The 25,005-nt window shown below is 44.4% G+C and overlaps 1 protein-coding gene across 1 annotated transcript in view; it reads left to right on the top strand.

The window, feature by feature from the left end:
* ARHGAP31 (Rho GTPase activating protein 31) overlaps window positions 1-25,005 on the top strand; it is a 105,182-nt gene that overhangs the window by 62,975 nt on the left and 17,202 nt on the right. The window contains exons 3-8 of the mRNA XM_036348825.1: window positions 1,444-1,588; window positions 12,540-12,622; window positions 13,365-13,472; window positions 14,163-14,305; window positions 22,477-22,675; window positions 24,312-24,436. Coding sequence (XP_036204718.1) covers window positions 1,444-1,588; window positions 12,540-12,622; window positions 13,365-13,472; window positions 14,163-14,305; window positions 22,477-22,675; window positions 24,312-24,436 — 803 coding nt within the window. The remainder of the gene's footprint in view (window positions 1-1,443; window positions 1,589-12,539; window positions 12,623-13,364; window positions 13,473-14,162; window positions 14,306-22,476; window positions 22,676-24,311; window positions 24,437-25,005) is intronic.

Raw genomic sequence — 25,005 nt, forward strand, 5'->3', positions numbered from 1 at the left:
ACATTCTTGTTCCAAGATTAATATATAAAATTTAATAGATTGTACAGGTAATTCATTTTTTTGTCTTCTTCTTACTATTTGGTTTTCTGCCCCTCCTTCTCAAATCTCAATTATAATAAAATTATACTAAAGGTATAAAACATCCTTTTTACTCCTAGAGAAGTGATGGCTGTTAAAAAAACAAACAACTGGTTTATTGCAACTATAGAGTTTAACGGATCTATGTTGGTACATAATTTCACTAGTTAACTAGTGTGACATTTTTTAGTTTCAATAACAACAAATACTTTTGAATGGTTTACTCTTTGCTCTAAAATATACTACACAGTAGTTGATATCATGGAGGATACTTGGGTGATGGCCAATTGTTTTTCACTTAAGGACTGACCTTAGCCTCCACAAGGGAAATTTTTGGCTGACTAAATGAATAAGCTTTAGATTGTTCTTGTCTGCCCTCTTAGAAAAACACATGCCTATGAATTTATGAGGCCATTGGTTTTCCTTTCAAGGTCTTACTCAGTTTCTTTTGGGTTCATCAGGAATTTCCCTATCCCTGTTGACTGGAGAAGCAGAATACAGGAGGATGGGCAAGCTGTTTTGAAATGCTGGCCTTGGGAGTGATTGAAATAATTGACCATGGGATTTTGTCTGAAATTTTACCCCTGGGAGACCCGTTGAGTGTGTCACTGCTTGGTTGACCAAGGGAATGCTCTCAGGAAGCCTAACTTCTCTTCTGTAGTAAAGTTCAAACTTGTCACTGTTTAAAACCGATTTTTAATTGTAAGTATACATTAGTTAGGTCAGAATATTTCTTAATATTCTGACCTAACTAATGTAACCTCATTAGAAAATGTTTTTTAATTAGATATGAGGCCTAGAATCTGGGGAGGTTGTTTAAGAAGATATTTATAAGCTCTTCTATCCTGTGGGGACCACTACCAGGCAGCCTAGAAGGTTCCATCCAGCATCAAAGAGATCATTGATTAAAGTTCTCAAACCTTGGGTTTGCATCTCCCGATAAAACAAGTTTGTTGACATGAATATATGAGTGATAACAATCTCACTCACCCTAGTTTTGGACTCTCCTCCAAGAAAGAGGACTTCATTTAGAACAATATTTTGGAAAAGCTGAAATCTCAACAGGCTTTTTTTGGCAAATTGTTTTCATATTTCCCCGAAACTGAGACTGTGAGCATAATGCCATGAGAAATCCATTTGTAAGTGGGCATTTTGTCTTTCTAATTACAGTTGCTTTGGAGGAAAGATCCAGATCTGAAGTGGAAGTCTTCTCGTAGCTCTCTTGTGCCTGAAATAGAATGTCTTTTTGTATCAGGGTCAAAAATATAGTCAGATCAGCATTTTAGGGTCTTTTTACCCCTAAGCAGCTGCTGACATGGAACACATGTTCCCGGGATTGTTATGTCTCTGTCTGTGTTGTTTCAGGCAAGAGTTTGGCTCAGATCAGTGTCCAGATCTGACCAGGGAAGTGTACCTCCAGGACATCCACTGTGTGGGCTCACTCTGTAAGCTCTACTTTAGGGAGCTGCCCAACCCCCTCCTGACGTATGAGCTCTATGAGAAATTCACGGTAAGTGTTTGGATTTCCATTATGGTTACTGGGTGGGATGCATGAATGGGCCAAGGAGGATTTCAGCACTAAAATAACAATAATAATACTCACCAGATGGATGACATTATCTTAGTGTGGTGATGGACATAGCATGGTACAGTGAGGGAAGTAGGGTAGTGGGACTGTTTGCTACATTTTTTTCTTTCTTACATTTTCAGAATCGGGGGGGGGGGGGCAGGCTAGAGGAGGTTAATCGGGGGAAAGGGGACATATGTAATACTTTCAGCACTAAAGAATTATTTTTAAAAATCAATAAGTATGTCCTCTGGTGAGGATTATTTTTTAAAAAATTTTTCAGAATCATGTTTGTTTGTTTTAAGAGCTGGGTTAAATGATCGCCAGGTTTATTTAACCAAGTGTATCTCATTGCTTAGGGCGGAAGCTAAGAGCCAGAGAAGTAAAATGATTGGCCCAAGGTCACACAGCAGGACACGACCCTAAAACTAGATGCTATACGCACTGCTGGTTCATTTTTATCAGGCTATTCCTCCTGTGTTTCTTTGGAGGGCTGGGGAAAGAGGTAGGCGAATAGAAAAGGGAGAGAGAGCAAACAGAGGTCAAGAGGGAGGTCAGAAAGCTGGGAAGAGAAAAGAATCTGAGAAGAGCAGCCAAGAGGAGTGCTGGACAGACAGGTGTGTTGAGTTGGTGAAGGATGGATGGGTAAGAGCAGAACACCTAACTAGCAGCTATGTCAGCCGTGGGCAAACTATGGCCTGCGAGCCGGATCCGGCCAGTTTGAAATGAATAAAACTAAAAAAAAAAAAAGACCGTACCCTTTTATGTAATGATGTTTACTTTGAATTTATATTAGTTCACACAAACACTCCATCCATGCTTTTGTTCCGGCCCTCCGGTCCAGTTTAAGAACCCATTGTGGCCCTCGAGTCAAAAAGTTTGCCCACCCCTGAATGTGGTCACCAAATAGGGCACCCGTAGTAAAAGTAGAAAGAAGAATGAATGCTTAAAGGATGTCTATAGAGATAGCATTAAAAAGGGGCTTGAATATTTGCTGCAGGGGTGGAGGTGGAGAGTTGGGTTTAACCAAGGTGGAGCCAGCAAAAGAGGGGTGAGGGAGATGAGAGTGTATGCAAGGGAGTGATTGAAATAATTGACCATAGAATTTTGTCTGAATAAGAACGGAAATGAGAGCATAAAGCAGGTGTATAACAGTGAAAAAGTAGATCAACGAATTATCCATCCCAGTGAGGTCAAAAAGACTGTTGGAGTGGGGTGTTCATAGGGGATGTTTGAAATAAAGGTTATGGAAGAGTTGTGATTATTGAAAGGAATCTCTCTTGTGGCTCTAGATGAATTTATTTTGAGCACATAAAAGGTTCTTCCATTTGAAATGATATAGAAATAAGTAAATACTTTTTAAAAATTGGGTTTGGGACATTTATATATAAGAATCTATAATGATAGAGGGAAACACTAATAATAGTAATTGGAAAAACTCAATATACAATTGTATATTAAGATGGTTAAAAAGAAAGATGTTCAAAAGATTAACAACCATTTATTTCAATCATGGGATTATAGTTTTTCCTACTTCTTTAAAAATCATATCCACTAAAAATATATTATATAAATATATATGTATATTTTGTTAATCCTCACCCAAGGATATTTTTTCCATTAAGTTTTAGAGAAAGTGGAAAATTGGGGGGAGGAGGGGAGAGCCTCTGGAAGAAGCACAGCACTGTTGACACCAAAAATTTTCATTTTGCTAAATTATTTGCCAGTTTGAATCAACGAAAAATATATCTTATTGTCGTTGTAATTAGTATGTAAGACTTTATTGTTTTCTACATAGTTTTAATCCTCTTATCAGCATAATAGTATCATCCTTGAATATGATAGAATATTATGTTAAAGAACTAAATGAATCTAACTTATTTTAACTAAATTTCATTCTATGGTAGTTGAGGGTAGATAAGAATTCTGGTCTAGAAATTTCAGAAATAAAGTTTCTTCTTAGCTTTTGTTTGTCAGCTCAGAACAAAACCCATATTTATCTCTCCCTGCTTCTGTTCCCTGACATTGCTGATCATTCTGTTCTCCCACAGCAACAGGAAAATACCAAAGTAATATTACTGTCAACAGATTTTAAAGATATCTAATGTTATATTTAAACAGTTTATTGACTCTAAAAAATAATATAAGAATCTTTTGCCCTAGCTGGTTTGCAGTGGTTCTCAACCTTCTGTCCCTTCAAATACAATTCCTCATGTTGTGACCCAACCATAAAATTATTTTTGTTGCTACTTCATAACTGTAATGTTGCTACTGTTATGAATCGTAATGTAAATATCTGATATGCAGGATGGTCTTAGGCGACCCCTGTGAAAGGGTTGTTCAATCGCCAAAGGGGTCGCGACACACAGGTTGAGAACCGCTGGCTTAGTGGATCAAGTGTCAGCCTGTGGACTGAAAAATCTTGGGTTCAATTCCAGCCAAGGGCACATGCCCAAGTTGCAGGTTCAATCCCCAGTAGAGGGCGTGCAGGAGGCAGCCGATCAATGACTCTCATCACTGACATTTCTATCTCTCTCTTCCTCTCCCTTCCTCTCTGAAATTAATAAAAATATATCTAAAAATAATAATGAGAAGAAGAATCTTTTGCTGTGACAACTGACTTCTACATAGGTAGAACCTACTGAAGTTAATTATGCTGAAGAATTTATCATGTAATAGAGTGCTTTGATCACAGTAATGAATTACAATATAAGCAAACCTTCTTCAGAGATATGGAAATAGCTCTATGACATTGTCACACATTCTAATAATGATACTAGAGGCCCGGTGCAGGAAATTTGTGCACTTGGGGGGGGTGTCCCTCAGCCTGGCCTGCACCCTCTCACAGTCTCGGAGCCCTCAGGGAATGTCTGACTGATGGCTTAGGCCTGCATCAGTCGGACAACCTTAGTACTGCTGCAGAGGCAAGAGAGGCTCCTGCCACCGCCACAGTGCTCGCCAGCCATGAGCCCGGCTTCTGGATGAGCAGCGGTACCCCTGAGGGAGCACACTGACCACCAGGGGTCAGCTCCTGCGTTGAGCGTCTGCCCCCTGGAGGTCAGTGTGCATCATAGCAACAGGTCATTCCACTGTTCAGTCGATTTGCATGTTAGCCTTTTATTATATAGGACTAGAGGCCCGGTGCACAAAAATTTGTGCGCTCGGGGGGGTGGGGGGGTCCCTCAGCCTGGCCTGTGCCCTCTCGCAGTCTGGGACCCCTCGGGAGATAACGACCTGCTGGCTTAGGCCTGCTCCCGGGTGGCAGAGGGCAGGCCCAATCCCTAGGTGCAGCCCCTGGTCGGGCTCAGAGCAGGGCCAATTGGGGAGTTGGGGCACCTTCCCCTGTCATGCACAGAGCAGGGCAGATTGGGAGGTTGCGATGCCACCCTCAGTCACGCTCAGGGTAGGGCCGATTGGGGGGTTGGGGCACCACCCTCTGTCACACTCAAGGCAGGGTCGATGGGGAGGTTGCGGCGCCACCCCGTCATGCACAGAGCAGGGCCTATCAGGGGGGTTGGGGCTCCGTACCCTGTCATGCACAGAGCAGGGCCAATCAGGGGGTTGGGGCGCTGCCCCCTGTCACGCACAGAGCAGGGCCCATCAGGGGGGTTGGAGCTCCGTACCCTGTCACGCACAGAGCAGGGTCAATCAGGGGGTTGGGGAGCTCCCCCTGTCACTCACAGAGTAGGGCCGATAGGGGAGTTGGGGCGCCCCCACTGTCACACTCAGGGCAGGGCAGATCAGGAGGTTGGGGCGCCACCCTCTATCACCCACAGAGCAGGGCCGGTCAGGGGGTTGGGGCGCCCCCACTGTCACACTCAGGGCAGGGTCGATGGGGAGGTTATGGTTCTACCCTGTCACACACAGAGCAGGGCCCGTGGGGGGAGGGGGTTGGGGCGCCGCACCCTGTCACACACAGAGCCGCAGGGTGATCAGGGGATTGGGGAGCTCCCCCCTATCAGGCACAGAGCAGGGCTGATCAGGGGGTTGGGGCGCCTTCCCCTGTCACAAACAGAGCAGGGCGGATAGGGAGGTTGTGGCCCCGCCCCCTGTCACACAGAGCCGCAGGGCAATCAGGGGGTTTGGGCACTGCCCCCTGCCACGCTGATCCCGGTGCTGGGAGGCATATTACCCTTTTACTATATAGGATAGAGGCCTGGTGCATGGGTGGGGCTGTCTGGTTTGCCCTGAAGGGTGTCCTGGATCAGGCTGGGGGGTCCCCACTGGGGTGCCTGGCCAGCCTGGGTGAGGGGATGATGGCTGTTTGCAGCTGGTCACACACCCTTCAGGGTGGGGGTCCCCACTGGGGTGCCTGGCCAGTCTGGGTGAGGGGCTGAGGGCTGTTTTCAGGCCAACTGAAGCTCCCAACTGCTCCTTTTTTTCTTTTCTTTTTTATTCTGGGCCAGCTTTAGCTCTGGCTCCAGCTCTGAGGCCTCTGCTGCTGAAAGAAGGTATCTGGTTTGTTTCGGTCCTATAATCGAACCAATGTATAACTCCAGCTCTGAGATCCCGGGCTCGCTGAAAGCAGGTTTCTGGGGTTTTGGTTAGCTTCTATATTTGTTACAATGTTTCTTAAACTGCAAGCTCAGAGGCCGGCAAGGCAGGCAGGGAACATTGGTTTCCTCCGTCACTGAAGCAAGCAAGCCTCATGTTAGTTTCAAGCTGCCTGGCTGCCAGCTGCCATCTTGGCTGGCAGTTAATGTGCATATCTCACTGATTAGCCAATGGGAAGGGTAGCATTCCTACGCCAATTACTATATTTCTCTTTTATTAGATAGGATATTTAAACCCACTTGCACAGCTAAAGTAGAATGATACCTCAATGGGATAACAGAATTAGAAAAATATTAATGGAAAAATAAGAATGATAATAGCTTTCATTTATTGAGTGCTTACTATATGATAAACTTGTTACAAATATTATTTCATTTAATCCTCACAAATAACTCCATGAAGTAGATTTTATTGTCTCTTTTATAATTAGTTTACGAGAACCTTTTGCCTGGGGTTGCATAGTTAGTAAATAGAAAGATTTAACATTCTGTCTCAGAACTACCACATTATTTCAAAATAGAATTAAAAGCTCTTAAATATGCTCATGTATTAAGTAACTTAATCTATATAATAAAAGCCTAAGCAACCATTACGGCGAAATGACCAGAATGACCAGTCACTATGATGCGCACTGACCACCAGGGGCAGATGCTCAGCGCAGGAGCTGCTCCCTGATGGTCAGTGTGCTCCCACCGTGGGAGTGGCCACTCAGCCAGAAGCCGGGCTCAAGGCTGGCGAGCACAGCAGTGGTGGCAGGACCCTCTCCCGCCTCCGTGGCAGTGCTAAGGAGCAGCAAGCCAAGCGGTAAGGAGCCTGCCACTAAGAAGCAGCAAGCTGAGTGGTAAGGAGCGAGGGATCCCGGATTGTGAGAGGGATGTCCGAGTGTTGGCTTATAATGATACCAGACAGGCAGACATCCCCCAAGGGGTCCCGGACTGCGGGAGAGCACAGGCTGGGCTGAGGAACACCCCTCCCCCACAGTGCACGAATTTCTTGCACCGGGCCTCTAGTATAAGATAAAGAAAGCATGCTAAACTAATCAAGGAACAATACAATAGTGTTAGAAAAATTAGACGACTATGGTGAGACTGGCTTTTTTATAGTTTCCTATTGGAAGTATAAACTGTCTGGGCATCCAGAAAATAATTTTAAATTACTGTCAAGAAGTCCTAAAATGCTCATATTTTTAATAAAATATCTCTATTTCTAGGACTGCATCCTAAGATAATAATCAGATGTGCAAAATAATGATTTATGGGTATTTTATTGCAATATTATGTAAAATATCAAAATATTGGGAGTATCTATGTGTCTAACAATGAGATGGGTTAAATAAATGACAATAAATCTATTGTTTTAAAAGTCACATTTATGAAGCAGATTTGATGGCCACAATACAAAGCTAAATGGAAAAAAAGTAGTATATGCAACTAAATAGGAAATGATGCCAGTGTTCATATTTGGTGCTGGGAAGTGTGGGCAGATTGCTTCTTTTATGCTTCCCACATAAACAAGTTAATAGTTTTTATATCTGGGTGGCAGGATAGGAGGTGATTTTTCCCCCTTCATATTTCGTATTTTAATTTTGAGTACATGTGTTAGTTTCATGTCGCTACTGTAACAAATTACCGCAAACAGAAATATGGCTTCAACAACAGAAATTTTGTCTCACACATTTTGAGAGTCCAGAGTCTGAGATCTGTTTCATTAGGCTGAGATTCAGATGTCAGCAGGGCTGTGCTTCCTCCAGAGGCTCTAGGGGAAAACCCATTTCCTGTCTTTTCCAGCTTCTGGTGGCTGCTGGTATCCCTTGGCTTGTGGCTGCATCACTTCCATCTCTGCCTCCATGATCACATTGCCTTTTCCTCTTCTGTCTGTGTCAAATCTTCCTCTTCCTTTCTCTTTTAAAGATACCTGTGACTACGTTTAGTTAAATTCCGAAATGCTAGTGTTCCCCACAATGGAGGGATGGTCCTCAGATAGTACTGTCCTGGAAGTGTGGCCCAAAGGTGGCTGTTCGGCATTTTCTTTCTTTTTTCCTCTTTTTTTAAAAAATATTATTTATTGATTTGAGAGAGAGAGAGAGAGAGAGAGAGAGAGAGAGAGAGAGAGAGAGAAACATCGTTGTTCCACCTATTTATGTATTCATTGGTTGATTTTTTTTTTTAAGAGAGAGAGGAAAGGAAAGGAAAGGATAGAGAGATAGAAACATTGACGAGAGAGAAAGTCATCAATTGGCTGCCTTCTGCCTGGCCCCCACAGGGTATCAAGCCTGCAACCCAGGCATGTTCCCTGACTGGGAATTGAGCCGGCGACCTCTTGGTTCCTGGGTCGACACTCAACTGCTGAGCCACACCATCCAGGCCATTGGTTGATTCCTGTATCTGTCCTGACCAGGGATCAAACCCGCAACCTTGGCGTATTGGGATGACATTCTGACCAAGTGAGCTACCTGGCCAGGTCCTGGTTGGCATTTTCAAAGCAAAGCAAAACGTGGACTCATTCACTTACTTCATTCACCAAATGTACTGTGTGCACTATGAATGACAGGCACAGTTCTGGGTGCTGGGATTTCAGCAAGATAGATAAGATCCTTACTCTTGTGAAACTTACATTTTAATGAAGGAGATAGATGATAAACAAGCATATTTCTGTAAGTGTTGCCGGTTCAAGATCCATGTACCCAATGTTGCAAAAGACCAATATTCAAAATGTCAGTTGAGCTTGCTTGAGGGGATATGTTGAAGCCAGCGTGGCTATTGTGGAGTAGGTGGGAGGAAAATGATGGAAGACAGGGAATTTGCAGATGGGTCAGATCATGTAGGCATGCTTGCTTCCACGGTGTGACAAAGATGGATAGGCAGAACCATCTGGAAGGACACACAGTTGCCTCTGGAGACGGAAGTCTGCAGTTGGAAGAAGACGAACTTTCTTCTGTGTATTCCTTTGAAAGCTTTGCATTTTCAAAATATGTATGTGAGTTCCTTTTTTACCTAATTGCTTAAAATAATTTAAAAGAAAAATTCTAATTTTTGAAGGAGTAACATAAAATAAAAGGCCAAGGCTGAGTTGCAGCTGGGCTGCAGTGGGAGGAAGGGCCACACTGTGTCCACCCTGCTGACAGGGCGCCTGGGGGGCAAATAAGTTTGCAGCAACTGGACTGTTCCGGGAGAGAAACCGGGATCTAGAGAGTTTCTGAATAGGATTGGGGTGTGATGGGGAGAGGCTGTGACTAATGAATAAACACCGATCCCAAATGGGGCCTACAGGCTTCAGGGAGTGAGCCCGCCCTGCCTCTTAGAGAAAAAAAGATGACTAACCGCTTCCTAAAATATTAAAGGAACTTTCCATGTGGTCTGTTAAATTCATCTACACCTTTATTCTCCAGATACATTTTTAGAAAGGGCGTGTGTGTGTGTGTGTGTGTGTGTGTGCAAGCTTTGCCAAGCTCATCCCAGCTTTGCAGGGACAGGAAGAGAGGCCTCCCACGCCTCCCCCTTTGCAGGATAGAAGGTGGGAGGGTCCACACAGCTCCCTGGAGCTTCTCCCTCTTTGCTCCCTTAATGAGGCTTTCCCTTGGCAGCCAGAGTCCTGCCCACAAATTTGTTTTCTAAATGACCCTCCCGGGAGGGGAGCAGAGGCGTCTGGGTGCTTCTTCCTAGCCCCACTCTGGTCCTCACCCTCTACATCCTGCATGTCTCAAAAAGTGAGGACGAGGCAGAGATCATGTTTTGGGGGCTCTATTCTCAGGCTTGCAAACTCCCAGAAGCTTGGGACACCTGTGACTGGGACCCTCCCAACCCCACCTTTCTCCGCACTTCCAGTTAGGAAAAAAAAGATCAAGTTTTCCCATGTAGAGACCTTTGATTGCCTTTAAAAACAGTAAGCTGCTGTTTATGTATTTTACGTCAATTAAATAAAAAAGGCAAAAAACAAAACAAACAAACAATAACCTTACTAGGTAAAGCCCTGGCATGGAGGGCAATGGCTTGTAGTCAGTCATTCAACAAGTCTGAAGGGAAGGCCCATGTGCCAGGCATGGGACTCATCCCTTCCCGGCACTTACAGAGCTTGCGTCTAGCAAGGGAGACAGACAGTACACAGTAAACCTAACAAATAAGCCCCTTGTATAGCACATGTAAAGGTGTGAGTGCTGTGGGGGGAAATGGAGACAAGTGAGGGCCGTTGGGAGGGCCGGCTGGGGTGGTGTCCTGGAGTTCTCCTTGGTTAGAACAGAACAGACCCAGCAAATGTGGCCTCGCTGGGGCCTGGCAAACAGAAGGTGCTCCGTGTAGTTAATTTCCTTCCACTTTTCTGTGCCTGAAAATTCTCATACCTGCAAGTTTGAACTTCACCCTTTATACACAGCAAGCAAATGACAGCCACAGGCTGAATAGAGGTGAACAATATAAGAAAACTACACCACAGGATCTTATTTTGGTGGTATTGCAGGGGGAAGCACGTACCAGCGTAAGGAATATATATTATGGCCCTGGCTGGTTTGGCTCAATGGATAGAGCGTTGGCCTGCAGACCGAAGGGTCCCAGGTTCGATTCCAGTCAAGGGCACATGCCTCTGTTGCAGGCTTCTCCCCAGCCCGGGCCCTGGTTAGGGCCCGTGCAGGAGGCAACCAGTCAATGTGTTTCTCTCACATTCATAGTTCTCTCTGTCTTTCCCTCTCTCTCCCACTCTCTCTCTGAAAATCAATGGAAAAATATCCTCAAAAAAAAAAAGAAAAGCAAAGAAAAATATCCTCAAAAAAGCAAAGAAAAATATTAAGTGAGGATTAAACAAAAAAACAAACAAACGACTCAATTTAATAAGTGAATTCAGCAAAGTTAAAAAAAGAATATACATCATATTCTTTTCATTATACAGGGGTGGGCAACAGTAGGTTTACAGTTGTGAGTATACAAAACACAGAGTTTAATCTTGTGTTATTATTTATTCTTGTGTTACATACTTTTCCATACAAACAACTGTAAACATACTTTGTCTACCCTGTATATAAATATAAAGCAAGTTTCCAGCACTGGGAGGCAATACAAGGCTGAAGTCCCATATGCCTAACAATGGGCTTGGGCTGAAAAGGATTGACGTGAGCTCAGGAACTCCTTTTAAATATATTTTTATTGATTTCAGAGAGGAAGGGAGAGGGGAGAGAGATAGAAACATCAATAATGGGGATCGAGCCCGCAACCCGGGCATGTGCCCTTGACTGGAATTGAACCTGGGACTCTTCAATCCGCAGGCTGACGCTGTCCACTGAGCCAAACCAGCTAGGGCAGGAGCTCCTTTTAAAGTGTACCTTGGTCTGGGTGGGGTTACATGCATGTATGCATATGAGAGAACTCGTGGAGCTGTAGCTTCAGACTTGTGCATTTTTATAGAGGTGCATTAGACCTCAGAATTAAAAGAAAGATGTGGTTGCTGTTGTCCTTGAACTTAGGTACTGCCCCCGTGCTGGCAGCTCCTCAGAACTCAGCCTTTTAGTGGGAGGGGGCCCTTCAGCCTGGGCACAGGCAGGGCAATGGCGTGTAGTCAGTCAAGTCAGACGTGTAGTCAAGTCTGGAGGGAAGGCTTATGTGCCAGGCTGCAGGCTGCAGGGATGCAGGGGGATCTGCCCAGGGACATCTGCATCGTGAGGAGCCCGGGACAAGCCTGCGATCACACTGCCTTCACTGACATCCCTGCCTTAAGGGCCCTGGGCTGGAGGTGGGCGGGGGAGGGGGTACCACATACCCACACAGGAAACAACAAAGCAAGTCCTGGCAAGGCCACTGGGTCTCAGGGGCAAAGCTCTTATCGGGCTGAGAAGGCACATCTTCCCTGCTTCCCAGCATCTACAACAGGCAGCTGCTGAGTAGTAGCAAGGTCATGGGATAGTCTCAGGCTGGATGGGAAGTGGCTGTTTGCACCCAAGGGGACAGCTGGCTGCGTAAACATGGAGCCACCCGTCATCTCCATCTCACCCTGTGTCCCTCTGTCTCCCAGAGATTCTTTATCTCTTTATCTCTCCCAGAGACTCTGCGACTCTTTCTGCCACACAAGACACAGTCAAGGTTCTACACGTTCTTTAGCAGATTCCTAAACACCCGTCTGAGGGGGCACGGAGACCCGAAGGATCCACAGGTCTCCGTGGGTGCAATGTTAGACACTTCACATCATGAACCCTAGGAGATTTCAGTTGTTTGTTTTTACTAGAAAAGCGTTCCCTTGGAAGGATGAGCTCTAGGCATGGCCGGAAGCTGCAGCACCAGAAGCCTAAATAAAACCGGCAGGCGCAGGGGCGTGGCCACCCTCGCAGGCACTCACTGGTGCTCCGTGTTCTTCTCTGCAGGAGGCAGTGTCCCGTCGCCCAGAAGAAGGCCAGTTGGCCCGAATCCAAAATGTTGTCCAGCAGCTTCCCCCGTCCCATTATAGGTAAGAATCCCTGATGAAGGAAAGCCACAGCCCGTCAGTGTGGTGTAATACGGCAGGCGCATAAAAAGGGAACAGATTCGGTGGGCAGTGGCTTGCCTGGGGCTTTTCGAGTCGGGGAACAGGTCACTTTTCTCAGAGTGAGTTGGTGTCTGGCTGGGAACACTGATGGGAAGGGGCGGCCCATGTCCCAGTTACTTACAGAATCCCCCTCCGAGTCCCACCCCGGTTCGGATCACAGGAGGATAGCCTCACAGTGATATCCTAGGTTCTTACCCAGATTCATAGAGGAACCAAATCCATGGAAACCGAGGTGGTTTTAAAACATGCTCTGGCATTTGGCTGACCGCTCTCTACCTGAGCATCAGCACCATCCCTGACATCACCCCATCCTTTCATTTCATTCTCACCAGTTAGCCCCTAATCTTACCGTCTTCCCCAGTGTTCCCTAAGCCTGCCCACCTGTTACACGAGACCAGATTTTGATGTGGCATAAGGAAGAACTTTCTGGCAATAATAGGTGTTTTTCTTCCAAGACCGCTCCCCTTCCTCACCCTGGGCCAACATGCCGAGGGCCGAGAAAATTACTTCCACCAATCTTGATGTTTTCCTTCTATTCCTTCAAAAGTCACGAGAGAGAAATATTTATTTAGTCTCTCAAATCCAAACTTGGAATTACCTCCAGGCTTCACCCAGGCCATAGAGTTTCTTACTTTGTAAAAATAAATAAAATGAACCATTACAGGACCTTGGAATACCTGATTCGACACCTGGCCCACATCGCCTCCTTCAGCAGCAAGACCAACATGCACGCCAGGAACCTGGCCCTGGTGTGGGCGCCAAACCTCCTCAGGTAACCACCGCACCCTCGCCTTCTTCCCACCCCAGTGGGCTCAAAGCAGCCCACTGATGAAAATAAAGACTGGATTCTTCGAAATTGAAGCCCCTTGAAGACACACCAGTAGCTAAGTGGTATTTTGTAGCACCGGTGGATTAAATGTGATTTTAAAAGCCCAGGTTCTTTGCCTGCTAACCTGGAAACTCTGGGTTCCAGAGGCATTTTTTTGGCCACCACCAGAATGTGACTAAAGTTATGGGTCTGTATGTTATAATTTCTTAAAAAGGACCTGTCTTGTCCCTGTGGCTCATTGGCTTTTGTTGGTTGTGGTGGGGTCACAGCTGGCTATCACCTGAACCAACTGCTTGATATGACTTACTAAATGATGAACAGCCCCACAGAACAATTGGGTGGGGGTAGAAGGAGATCCGATTTTTTTTTAAAAGCAATTCCTGTATATTCGCTAAAATAGTGTTATAGTCCTGCAATGTCTATAATTCCTGGTAATTGTTTTAAATTTGTTCAGTGTGTTGGGCTTCACAGCCTTTGGAAAGTCCCTTTAATTGGTCTTAATAGTTAAAATATTATACAGTTTAACAAAGTGTATACATTGAAGAGATGGGGCTTGTACAAAAGGCCCACTGGCTCCCCCTTACTGCTCTAGGGCTGACTCACTGAGCTAAATGTGTTTCTTCCTCGATTTAGGTCCAAGGAAATCGAAGCCACTGGTTGCAATGGAGACGCAGCCTTCCTCGCTGTCCGGGTCCAGCAGGTGGTGATTGAGTTCATATTGAATCATGTGGATCAAATCTTTAACAATGGTGCACCTGGGTCTCTGGAGAACGAAGGTAACGGCTCCTCCCGGCATACACCCCTCCAGCCCATCCTCCTTCCTTGCCTTAGTCACAGGGCCCAAGAATAAGTTAGGGTGGCCTCGGTCTTAGCTCTGAGTGTTGGCATTGTGCATGTGCTGATGTGTGTGTGTGTGTGTGTGTGTGTGCTGATTATTGTGTGTGTGTGTGTCAGTGTCTTGGGATCGTGCGTGTATACAGCTATATGTGTGCAGCAAAGATGTGGTGTGTTTTCAGGTGGCTGTAGCAGGTTTCTGATCAGCTGCATATTTGGACTATCCCGTGAGTGTGGCATGGTGAACCATAATAATGTTCTATGGGTTTTAATAAGATCTCAAACTGTTTATTATCTAGAGGCACTGGCAGTTTTCCCCTCTTTAACTATTAGATTCATCTTTACTTTCAGTATGATATACTTCAGAAGACCCTTATGCCTTCATCTTGAAATCTTGAGTGAATGAGTTAAGAGGCAGCATGTTCAGGCTCACATGCATATTCAGAATGCATTTACTTCTCAAGCATTTCTTGAGTGCGTAGTTTGTTCTGCCTTCTGCCAGGTACTATGCATATAAAAATTAGTGTGTGTTCGTAGGCACGTGTATGCAGAGACTAGTTAGCATACACTGTAGCCATATTGGTGAGAAAGATATAGCTATTTCAGGTTGGGTGTTATGGGATGCAAAATATTACATTTCAGTCCTATCACTCTTTTAATGGCACAGTGAACCCTGGGAATGAATTGGATAACATTGTATGAACTCATGTGAGCCCAGTTTTTTAAAAAACAGAAATCCAGTTGACCAAGAAGCCTGGAGAAGATGGCGGTGGAGTAGGTGGAAGTTATACTCACCGCCTCCCAGGCCCAAACTGGAATTGCAACTAAACTATAGAACAATCAACCTGAGTAACTAGCTGAACAGAAGTCTTATCACCAAGGATTTACAGAAGAAGCCACATTGAGATTGGTAGGAAGGGCGGCGACACAAAAAGGGCTTTCCCGACACATACGTGCAGTGGCTGAGAATCCGGAGGGATACCTCACCTGCAAACGTTCCTCCTGAGGAACATGGGGGCCTTAACCCCGCACTGGGCTCCCAGCCCAGAGCAACAGAGCCGGGAAGAGGTGCCTACATAACATCTGACTGTAAAAGTCAGTGGGGATTCAGTCCACCTGGGAGAGATGGAAGTCTGCTAGAGACCTAGGTGCCCAGCTCACAAAATCTTATTTGCAGCTATTCACTTAGGGCTCCAGCAGAGGGAGGACAGCTCAGAGTGGACTAGAGCCATGGTCGGCAAACTGCAGCTCACCAGCCACATGAGACTCTTTGGCCCCTTGAGTGTGGCTCTTCCTAAGCCTTAGGAGTACCCTATTTGAGTTAATAACAATGTACCTACCTACATAGTTTAAGTTTAAAAAATTTGGTTCTCAAAAGAAATTTCAATCATTGTACTGTTGATATTTGGCTCTGTTGACTAATGACTTTGCCGACCACTGAACTAGAGCCTTTTGAGGACAGACTGGGTTGTATGGTTCTGGGCAGAAAGCTAAAGGGACAGCCACCAGTGTCCCTTGCTGAGTCCCTCTCCTGTACCACCCACAGACACCATCTTTCCTGAGTTGAGCACTCCCCTCTAAACTGGTCATTTCTCAACTGAAATATTTCAGGCCAGAGGGATTGGCATGAAATATTTAATGTGATGAAAAGCAAGGACCTACAACCAAGACTACGCTACCCAGCAATGCTATCATTTAAAATAGAAGGCAATGCCCTAGCTGGTTTGGCTCAGTGGATAGAGTGTCGGCTTGTGGACTGAAGGGTTCCGGGTTCCATTCCAGTCAAGGGCACATGCTCAGGTTGTGGGCTTGATCCCCAGTGTGGGGTGTGCAGGAGGCAGCCGATCAATGATTTTCACTCATCATTGATGTTTCTATCTCTCTCTCCCTCTCCCTCCTCCAATAAAAATATATATAAATAAAATGAAATAAAAGGCAAAATAAAGAGCTTCCCAACCAAAGAAAAGCTAAAAGAGTTCATTACCACCAAACCAGTATTACAAGAAATGTAAAAGAGTTTTCTTAAGAAGAAGAAAGAAAAATAGGGGAAACATAGTTATAAAGAATAAAATGGCAATAAATGTATACCTAGCAATAATCATTTTAAATATAAATGGCTTAAATGTTCCAATCAAAAGACATAGGGTAGCTGAATGGATAAGAAAACAAGGCACATACATATGTTATTTATGAGAGACCCACCTCAGAATTAAAGATACACACAGACTAAAAGTAAAGGGATGGGAAAAGACACTTCATGTAAATGAAAATAAAAATAAAAAGCTGGGGTAGCAGTACTTATATATGACAAAATAGACTTTGAAACAAAGGCTATAGTAAGAGACAAAGGACACTACATAATGAAAAAAGGACCAATCCAACAATAGTAATATAACCCTTGTAAATATTTATACACCCAACATAGGAGCACCTAAACATATAAAGCAAATACAGTCATAGTAAGGGATTTTAACAGCCCATTGACATCAGTAGATAGATCTTCCAGACAAAAAATCAACAAGGAAACAGCAGCTTTAAATGACACTCTAGACAACATCTGTTGCAGGTTCAACTCCATCCCTGTCAGGGTGCAGAAGGCAAACAATCAATGTGTCTTTCGCACATCAGTGTTTCTCTCTCTCTCTCTCTCTCTCTCTCTCTCTCTCTCTCTCTCTCTCTCTTCCCCCCCCCCTCTTTTCTCTCTCTCTCCCTTATTGCCTCCCTTCCACTCTCTCTAAAAATCAGTGAAAAAATATCCTCAGGAGAGGATTAACAACAACAATTTAAAAAATGGTGGTACATATTTACAATGGAATGTTACTTAGTCATAAAAAAAGAATGAAATTTTACCATTTTCAACATCATAGATAGACCCACAAGGTATTATGCTCAGTGAAATAAATCAGTCAGAGAAAGACAAATACCATATGATTTCACTGATATGTGGAACCTAAAGAATAAAATAAGCTAACATACAAAATTGAAACAGACCCATAGACAGCAAACGGGTGGTTACCAGAGGTGTAGGATTTGAGGAACTGGGTGAAAAAGGTGAAGGGATTAAGAAGTACAAATTGGTAGTTACAATATAGTCTCAGAGATGTAAATAAAACAGGGAATATAGTCAACAGTATTGTGATAACCATGTACGGTGCCCGTTGGGATACTGGAAATATCTAGGAAAATACTATGTAAAGTACATATGTGTTTGTAGCTACTGGGATGTACACCTAAAACCAATACAAAATAAAATTAGGGGGGAAATCTCTCTCTTTTTTTTTTTTTAAGAAACCTGATAACTACCAATTTTGTGAGAGTGGGTTCCTACAATAGTGTCCATCAATACCATCCAGAGACTTGTTGAAGCACAATTTACTGGGCCCCACCCCCCAGTTTCTGATTCAGCATGTCTGGAGTGCTGTTCAGAATTTGCATTTCTACCAGGTTTCTAGGTGGTGCTGCTGCTAGTGGTCAGGGTCCACACTTGGAGAGCCAATGGTATATGAGAACCATATGATAAATCATTTGTTAGCTGATCGAAGCGTTCTTTTCCAGTTTAGCTAGTATCTTTGGAAAAAACAAGTATAATCATGAGAATAATCTACTGCAATTATCATCAAATTTTGACTCCTGATATAATTGTTCCCACCTCACCCTGTCTTCTATGTGGTTTACAATCTCTCTTTTAAAATTTGTTTTTATTGAGATAAAATTCATATACCGTTAAATTCACCATTTTATCATTTTAGTGTAAACTTCAGTGGTTTTTTACTGTATGTATTTAGAGAATTATGTAACCATCACCACTATCTGATTCCAGAACATTTTCATCACTCTAAAAAAATCCCATACTCATGAAGTAGTCATTCCATACTTTCTCCTCCTCCCAGATCCTAATCTACTTTCTATGGTTTACCTCTTCTGGACATTTCATATAAATGGAATTATATAAAACATGTCTTTTGTGGCTGACTTCTTTCACTTACATGTTCTCAAGCTTTATATCAGTATTTCATTGCTTTTTATGGTGGAGTAATATTCTATTGTATGAATATACCAGATTTTGTTTAGCCATTCATTAGTTTATGGACATTTGCGTTGTTTCAACTTTTTTTTGTTTTTATGAGCAGCAAAATTTTGTGTGAATGTATGTTTTTAATTCTCTTGGTTATATATGGAGGAGCAGCTGACATTTCTTTTATCTTTATTTTAACTCCCCCATTATAGATGTATTGTTTATTGTAAGCTATATAAATCCTTTGTGAAAGTCAATGAGAAGTAATATGCATTCATTCATTCATCCTTTTGAGTCAACCAATAATTTACTGTGGACTTATTCGATGCCAAGAACTATTGCCAGCACTCCATGTACATCATCTCATTGACTTATCACAACAACCATCATAAAGTTGTTATCAACTTTATTTTATATGTGAAGGAACAGAGAAGCAGGAAAGCTTAGTAATTCTCCAAAGCCACCCGGGTAATAACTGGTGGGACAGAACATTGAACCTACAATCTGCCAGCCATGCTCTTTTCTTAACTCTGTGCTGCCTCTGTGAGGAAAAATTAGGAAAATAGATGAATAAACCTCTGTATTTTATTTATTATTAATGCCTAAGGGCAATGTTCTTCCAAACAGCAAATCCATGACTGTTAGTGTTAGAATAAGGCTGTTCCTAATTCTAACCTGGAAACGCCTGTTCTTTTTGTGAACATTGTCTTAATCTTTTGTCCTGCATTCTGAAATCCAATTTACTCTTTTTAAAAAATGTATACTTTTATTGATTTCAGAGAGGAAGGGAGAGGGAGGAGATAGAAGCATCAATGATGAGAGAGAATCATTGATCAGCTGCCTCCTGCACGCCCCCATTGGGGATCAAGCCCACAACCCGGGCATGTGCCCTGACCAGGAATCAAAACATGACCCCCTGTGCCATAGGCTGGTGCTCATCCACCGAGCCACACCAGCCGGGTCCAATTTACTCTTGATTCTTTAATTCTTGATTGCCTTCAATACTTACTATTCAATGAATTTAATTTAAATGTTTTTATGATGAGTTTGCATTGAGTTTGGTAAGGTAACATACTAATGTTTACGTAAAATGGAATAAGTCATATCCTCTGGAATTTTAGATTTGGAAATAGGGTTCTGTTTCAAACTGGGAAGATTATAGAAGTCATAGAATCCAGTGCCTTTAATTGATAAATGAGAGCAGTGAGGCCAGAAGGATTGTGCTATATCCAAGATGCATTAAAACATGTGTTTGTATCGGGCACCTCTAGATGGTGAGGACAGTGTCATTACACAAACAGCAAAGTCACTGCCCTGCACAGAGCGAAGGTCTGGTTAGGAAGACGGGTAATAAGTAAGTTTACAAATAAATACATTGTCACTTCAAAGACCATAAATACCATGAAGATCAGACAGCAGGGTGATGGAATGGTCAGTGACTCGGGGATGCTATTTGGGTACAGAGTGGTCATGGCCTCTAAGGAAATGATCTTTGAACTGAAACCTGAATGACTAAAGGAAGCAGTCATGTGAGGATCTGGGGACACATGTTCCAAACACAGAGAACGGGGAGGGTAAAAGCTCCCAGGAGGCAATGGGCGCATTGTGTTGCAGAACACCGGCCAATGCCAATGTGGTCTCCAGAGTGGAGTGCTCCACCCTATGGGACACCAGAGACCAAAGTATGGGTGTTAGAAGAAACTGTTGCAATTTCTTTTTTCACTTATTTTTATTGTATACTTTGTAATTTCTATGACTTTATATGCTTTCTATTACATATAATACTAATACAGTGGTAAATACGTATAATTTACAAATACATGCACTATATATAATGGGAGTATACATTCAAAAAATGTACTGTGTATCTGTGTCGACCACTCGGTGGGCAAGGAGAAGAGAGGAACAGATGGAGGTTCTTGGAGGTCATGCTAAGAGTTTGGTTTGTTCTCAGTGCCTTGGGAAGGCCTGGAGGGTTTTGAGCAGGGAGTGCAGGATCTGAGCGTTCTAGCTGCTGTGTGAAGGAGAGTTGGAAAGGCAACAAGGCTGGAAGCAGGGAGCCAGTTAAGGAGCTATGGCAGAAATCGGGTGGGAGAACATGGTGAGCGGGACAAGCACGTTAGTGGGAATGGAGGAAAGTGGCTGGATTCAGGATATGTTTCGGAGGGTGAGTTATAGAACTTGATTATAGGCTGGAGGTGGGAGAAGGGCTTGCATCAAAGAAAGGAATGAATGAAAAAATAACTACTACAGGTTTTGGTTTATGCAACTGGGAGATCCACGGTGTCATTTACCAATTTGAAGAAGATGGAAGGGGGTACTGGTCTAGAGGTGAAGAGCCGAGAGCACAAGCTCTGTTCTGAAATGTAGAGTTGGAGATGTCTGTTAAGCCTCCAGGCAGCGCTGATGAGTTGACCTTAGGATCCTGGAGCCTAGATGTAGGAGGAGGGGGAGGTGCTGAACCCTGGTCTCCGGACCCTGCTCTGTATGTTCTTCCACGGCTCCAGTTGCTCCCAGAGAGATTCAATCTTTTAAGTAAATAAATAAATAAATAAGTAACAAACTAATAATCTAGAATCTACAAACAAATACTGTGAGTAAATTAAATGTAAATAGTTTAACCTACTTTGGATTAAGTAGGAAAACTAAGTTAAATTCAAAACCGTTAATGACAACTCTTACGGATCACAGACTTACTTAATTGACTGAATGATGGCCATGCTTTCCTTCCCAGAACCTCCCACAGTCACATTGTCTCCGTTTTCTACAGGCCCCTTCAGTGGTTTTATTTCCTTTCACTCAGAGAGGGTCATACTCTACAAAGAGAGAGAGTACTATCAAGGAGCTTCTAAACCTAAAGCGAGTCCTCTACAAAAAAAAAAAGAAAAGATTTCTTAGTCTTGATTTGTCCAAGTTATCTTTCTTTCTTTTTTTTCTTAATCCTCACCTGAAAATACGTGAGAGACAGAGAGAGAGAGAGGAACATTGATATGAGAGAGAAACATGGCTCGGTTACCTCCCATACACACTCTGGCCAGGAATCAGACCCTCAGCCTTTTGGTATACAGGACGACGCTTCAACCCCCTGAGCCTCTAGGCCAGGGTGGCCAAGTTATCTTTGAATCTCTTCACAGCTCCCAAGGTTACAGAAAACTTTGGTTGCCAGAGGAGTAAATAGAGGCAAACTTAGATGTCTTCTTTTTCACTTAGCTCAGGGTTTCTCAGCCTCGGCACTATTGACACTTAGTGCTGGTTGGTTCTTGTTATGGGACACGGTCCTGTGCCTCGCAGGATGTTTAGCAGCACCCCGGTCTCCACCCACTAGTGCCAGTAACAATCCCACACGTGCTTGTGACAACCCAAAATATCTCCAGACGTTGCCAAATATCCCTGGCTGGAGGGAGGGCTGCAAAATTGCCCCAAGTTGAGAACAACTGACTGGGAGAAAAGAGATAACCCTGGACTGCACTGATCTGTCATCACTTCTATTTCTAAAAATAAAAACTACAGAAGGAAGGGATTAGCTTGCAAATACCAGATGACTGGGTAGTGAGTAAACAGCCTCTTATCTTTTAGAGAATAGTATAGGCTATTAAATGTCTTTTCACTGCAGAGATATAAGCCTAGGCCCAGGTGATCTAGGGAAAACGTAGGCTCCAACCTTAAATTGCCTGGGAGCACCTGTTGTCCAGCTGTGGAGAGAAGGGGCAATCTCCTGCCTTCCCTTAGCTGAGTGATTTACCTCCCACCTGGCCAGAGTACTGGGCGGTTTCCAGGGTTAAAGATTCACTGCTGTACTCTGGTCCACAGTAAGTGCTCAGTACATGTTTGTCATATGAATGAATGAATGAATGAATGAATCCTCTTTGAAGAATACAGTTAGTGCAGTTCACCTCCTGAAGGCCCTGTGTGCCCTCTGGCTAGTCTGGCCAGGTGGTCTGTGTGTTTCTGTATGCAGACTCTGCCCCAGACCTCACCTGGCCCAAGAGGAGTCACCTGCCGGGAGGTCAGGAAGGGAGGAGCTGTGGGTGGAACCTGGGTGGACCGGTGCACAGGCCTCCTCCCAGGAGTCCATGCGCTCTTCTCTTCTCTGTACAGAAAACTGGCCCATCGTGAAGAGCCTGACCTTGCCAGCCCTCTCCCTGCCCATGAAGCTGGTGAGCCTGGAGGAAGCTCAGGCCCGGAGCCTGGCTACTAACCATCCTGCCCGGAAGGAAAGGAGGGAGAATAGCCTGCCCGAGATCGTGCCTCCCATGGGCACCCTCTTCCACACTGTCCTGGAGTTACCAGACAACAAGTAAGTGGCATTCTTTGCAATCCTGAGAGATGGTTGGGAGGAGGGTTTCAGAGGAGGAAGGAACATGGTCTTGGGGCCATGATGGCCGCATGGGCTGGGGTGCAGTCTGGGTTGGGGTGTAAGGAAACGTTCCAGAAGAGAAAGGAGCTGTCTCCACAACACTCTCTGTGGTCACTGCCCCAGAGTCATCATGACCCTGCTCTCCCACCAGAGATTCTCAGCACCAGGATGGAGGTGGGGCTCATAGGTATCAGAGTCATGGATAAATCCCTCACTCCTTAGTTTAGACAAAGCAGGCTTGACATTTTCAAAAGGAACTTTACTAACTAACAAACAAACTCGACTCCCTGCCCCCACCCTTCACCTCCACAGAACATTGCAAAAGGCATAGAGATGAGTGGAGGACAAGTTGCCAAATAGTACCACTCTAGACTGGGAGGTCTGGGCATGCGGCACTGGGAGATGCCATCTCTGGCTTCCACGCCTCCTCTCATACTTTCCAGAGTCCTTCTTCTCCTCCAAACATCATTTAAAATCATAGGATATTTTATTTCCTTGTTTCTCCCTCTCACTTCCTCTGTTGCAACCCTGGTCTGCACTATCAAGTGCATGTTCTCTGTGCACTTCAACCACACCTGAGCGGCACCATACCCCAGTTTAACCCACCCTGTCAAATCCACCCCAAGGCCAAGTGCTTGAATAAAACCCGACCAGATCCAAAGAAACCACCCACACTGCAGGTCTCTCTGTGACTGATGGTAAGACATGCTGGGCTGGAGATCCGGGTGCTCTGTGAGAACCTGTGGAGAAAAGGTTCCTTGTGGAGCCGCGAGTTGCAGGGTTCCATCCTGGAGCTGGATGAAGTCTGAGTGCTGGGCTGAGTCAGAGCTGGGCAAGGTGTCTGTGGTGACCCCTGGTGGTGACCCCTGGTGGCACCAGGCTCCTGGGATGGAGTCCAGCACTGTCATTTCCCGCCTCCTACTGAAGCAGCCTGGTGCCCGGCATCAGGGAAATGAGAGACACACTAACTACCCTGGGCATTGCTCTGCTATGACCACTGACCACACCCAGCAGCCTGCCACTCTCCCAGGCCAGACTTTTTTGCACATTGCTTTCTCATACACCCCCTCTGTGGTCCATGAAAGTCTTCACGAGCTCTTTTCTCACCTGTGGAGGTGACAGCGGTGTGGTCCACAGTGCAGGGAGCATACCAGGACTGAGCTCCATGGTCTTTAGTGTTTACTCCTGTAAAACATAGGGACCTCTGAAAACCCAGGACTAAAGTGCTTACCAGAATTCCTCCCAGAATTCCCAGAACTGTGTGGCTGCTTGTGACCTCTGAGTCTCCCGTCAATCCTTGCCTCTGTGTGCCCCACCGCGGCCTTTAATGGCATGCCTCTGCCCATTTCTCTGGGGAATGTGGTCCTTTGTGCTGACTCATGAAAGCCTCGCTTGGTCATCTAGGGCATCCCCGGACAGGGTGAGAGTCAGGCTCAACTTGGGTTGTAGAGGGGAATTTCCTGAAATGTCCAGGCCATTCATAACTAGAATGTGTTTGGGTTATTTCTTCTCAAGTTAAAGGCTGCCTTGAAATGACTAGTTATGAAACTAACCCCGTATGGCTTGGCTCTTGTAGAAGAAAGCTCTCCAGTAAATCAAAGAAGTGGAAATCAATATTTAATCTGGGACGTTCTGGATCAGACTCCAAGTCCAAGCTGAGTAGAAATGGAAGCGTGTTTGTGAGAGGACAGCGGCTCTCAGGTAAGAATCAGCGGCAGTTGTGCTGATGAGGTATTTCCCCCCTAATTCTGCTCTGTAAGTCTTTGGTTTGATCACATTAAACTTACTAGCCCTGAAAGAGAAACTTATACATTAACTAGAGAGTCTTTCTGGTTTTTTGTTTTTTTTAGATAATTTTAGATTTACAAAAAAAGTTGCAAAAGTAGTACTCAGAGGACCCATATGCTCGTTACACAGCTTTCTCCAATTTTTAAAAAATATGTATTTTTATCGATTTTAGAGAGAAAGGGAAAGGGAAAGAGAAATCGAAACATCAATGATGAGAGAGAATCATTGACCAGCTGCCTCCTGCATGGCCCAGTGGATCAAGGCCACAACCTGGGCATGTGCCCTGACCAGGAACTGAACTGTGACCTCCTGGTTCATAGGTCGGATGCTCAACCACTGAGCCACACCAGCCAGGCAGCTTTTCCAAATGTTAACATGCTACATCACCATAATTATCAAAGTCAGATAATTAATATCTACATAATACTATGAAGTAACTTACAAACTTTATTCATATTTGGCCAGTTGTTCCACTCATGTCC

The sequence above is a fragment of the Myotis myotis genome, unplaced genomic scaffold, assembly GCF_014108235.1.
Source record: "Myotis myotis isolate mMyoMyo1 unplaced genomic scaffold, mMyoMyo1.p scaffold_m19_p_2, whole genome shotgun sequence".
Classification (NCBI taxonomy): Eukaryota; Metazoa; Chordata; class Mammalia; order Chiroptera; family Vespertilionidae; genus Myotis; species Myotis myotis.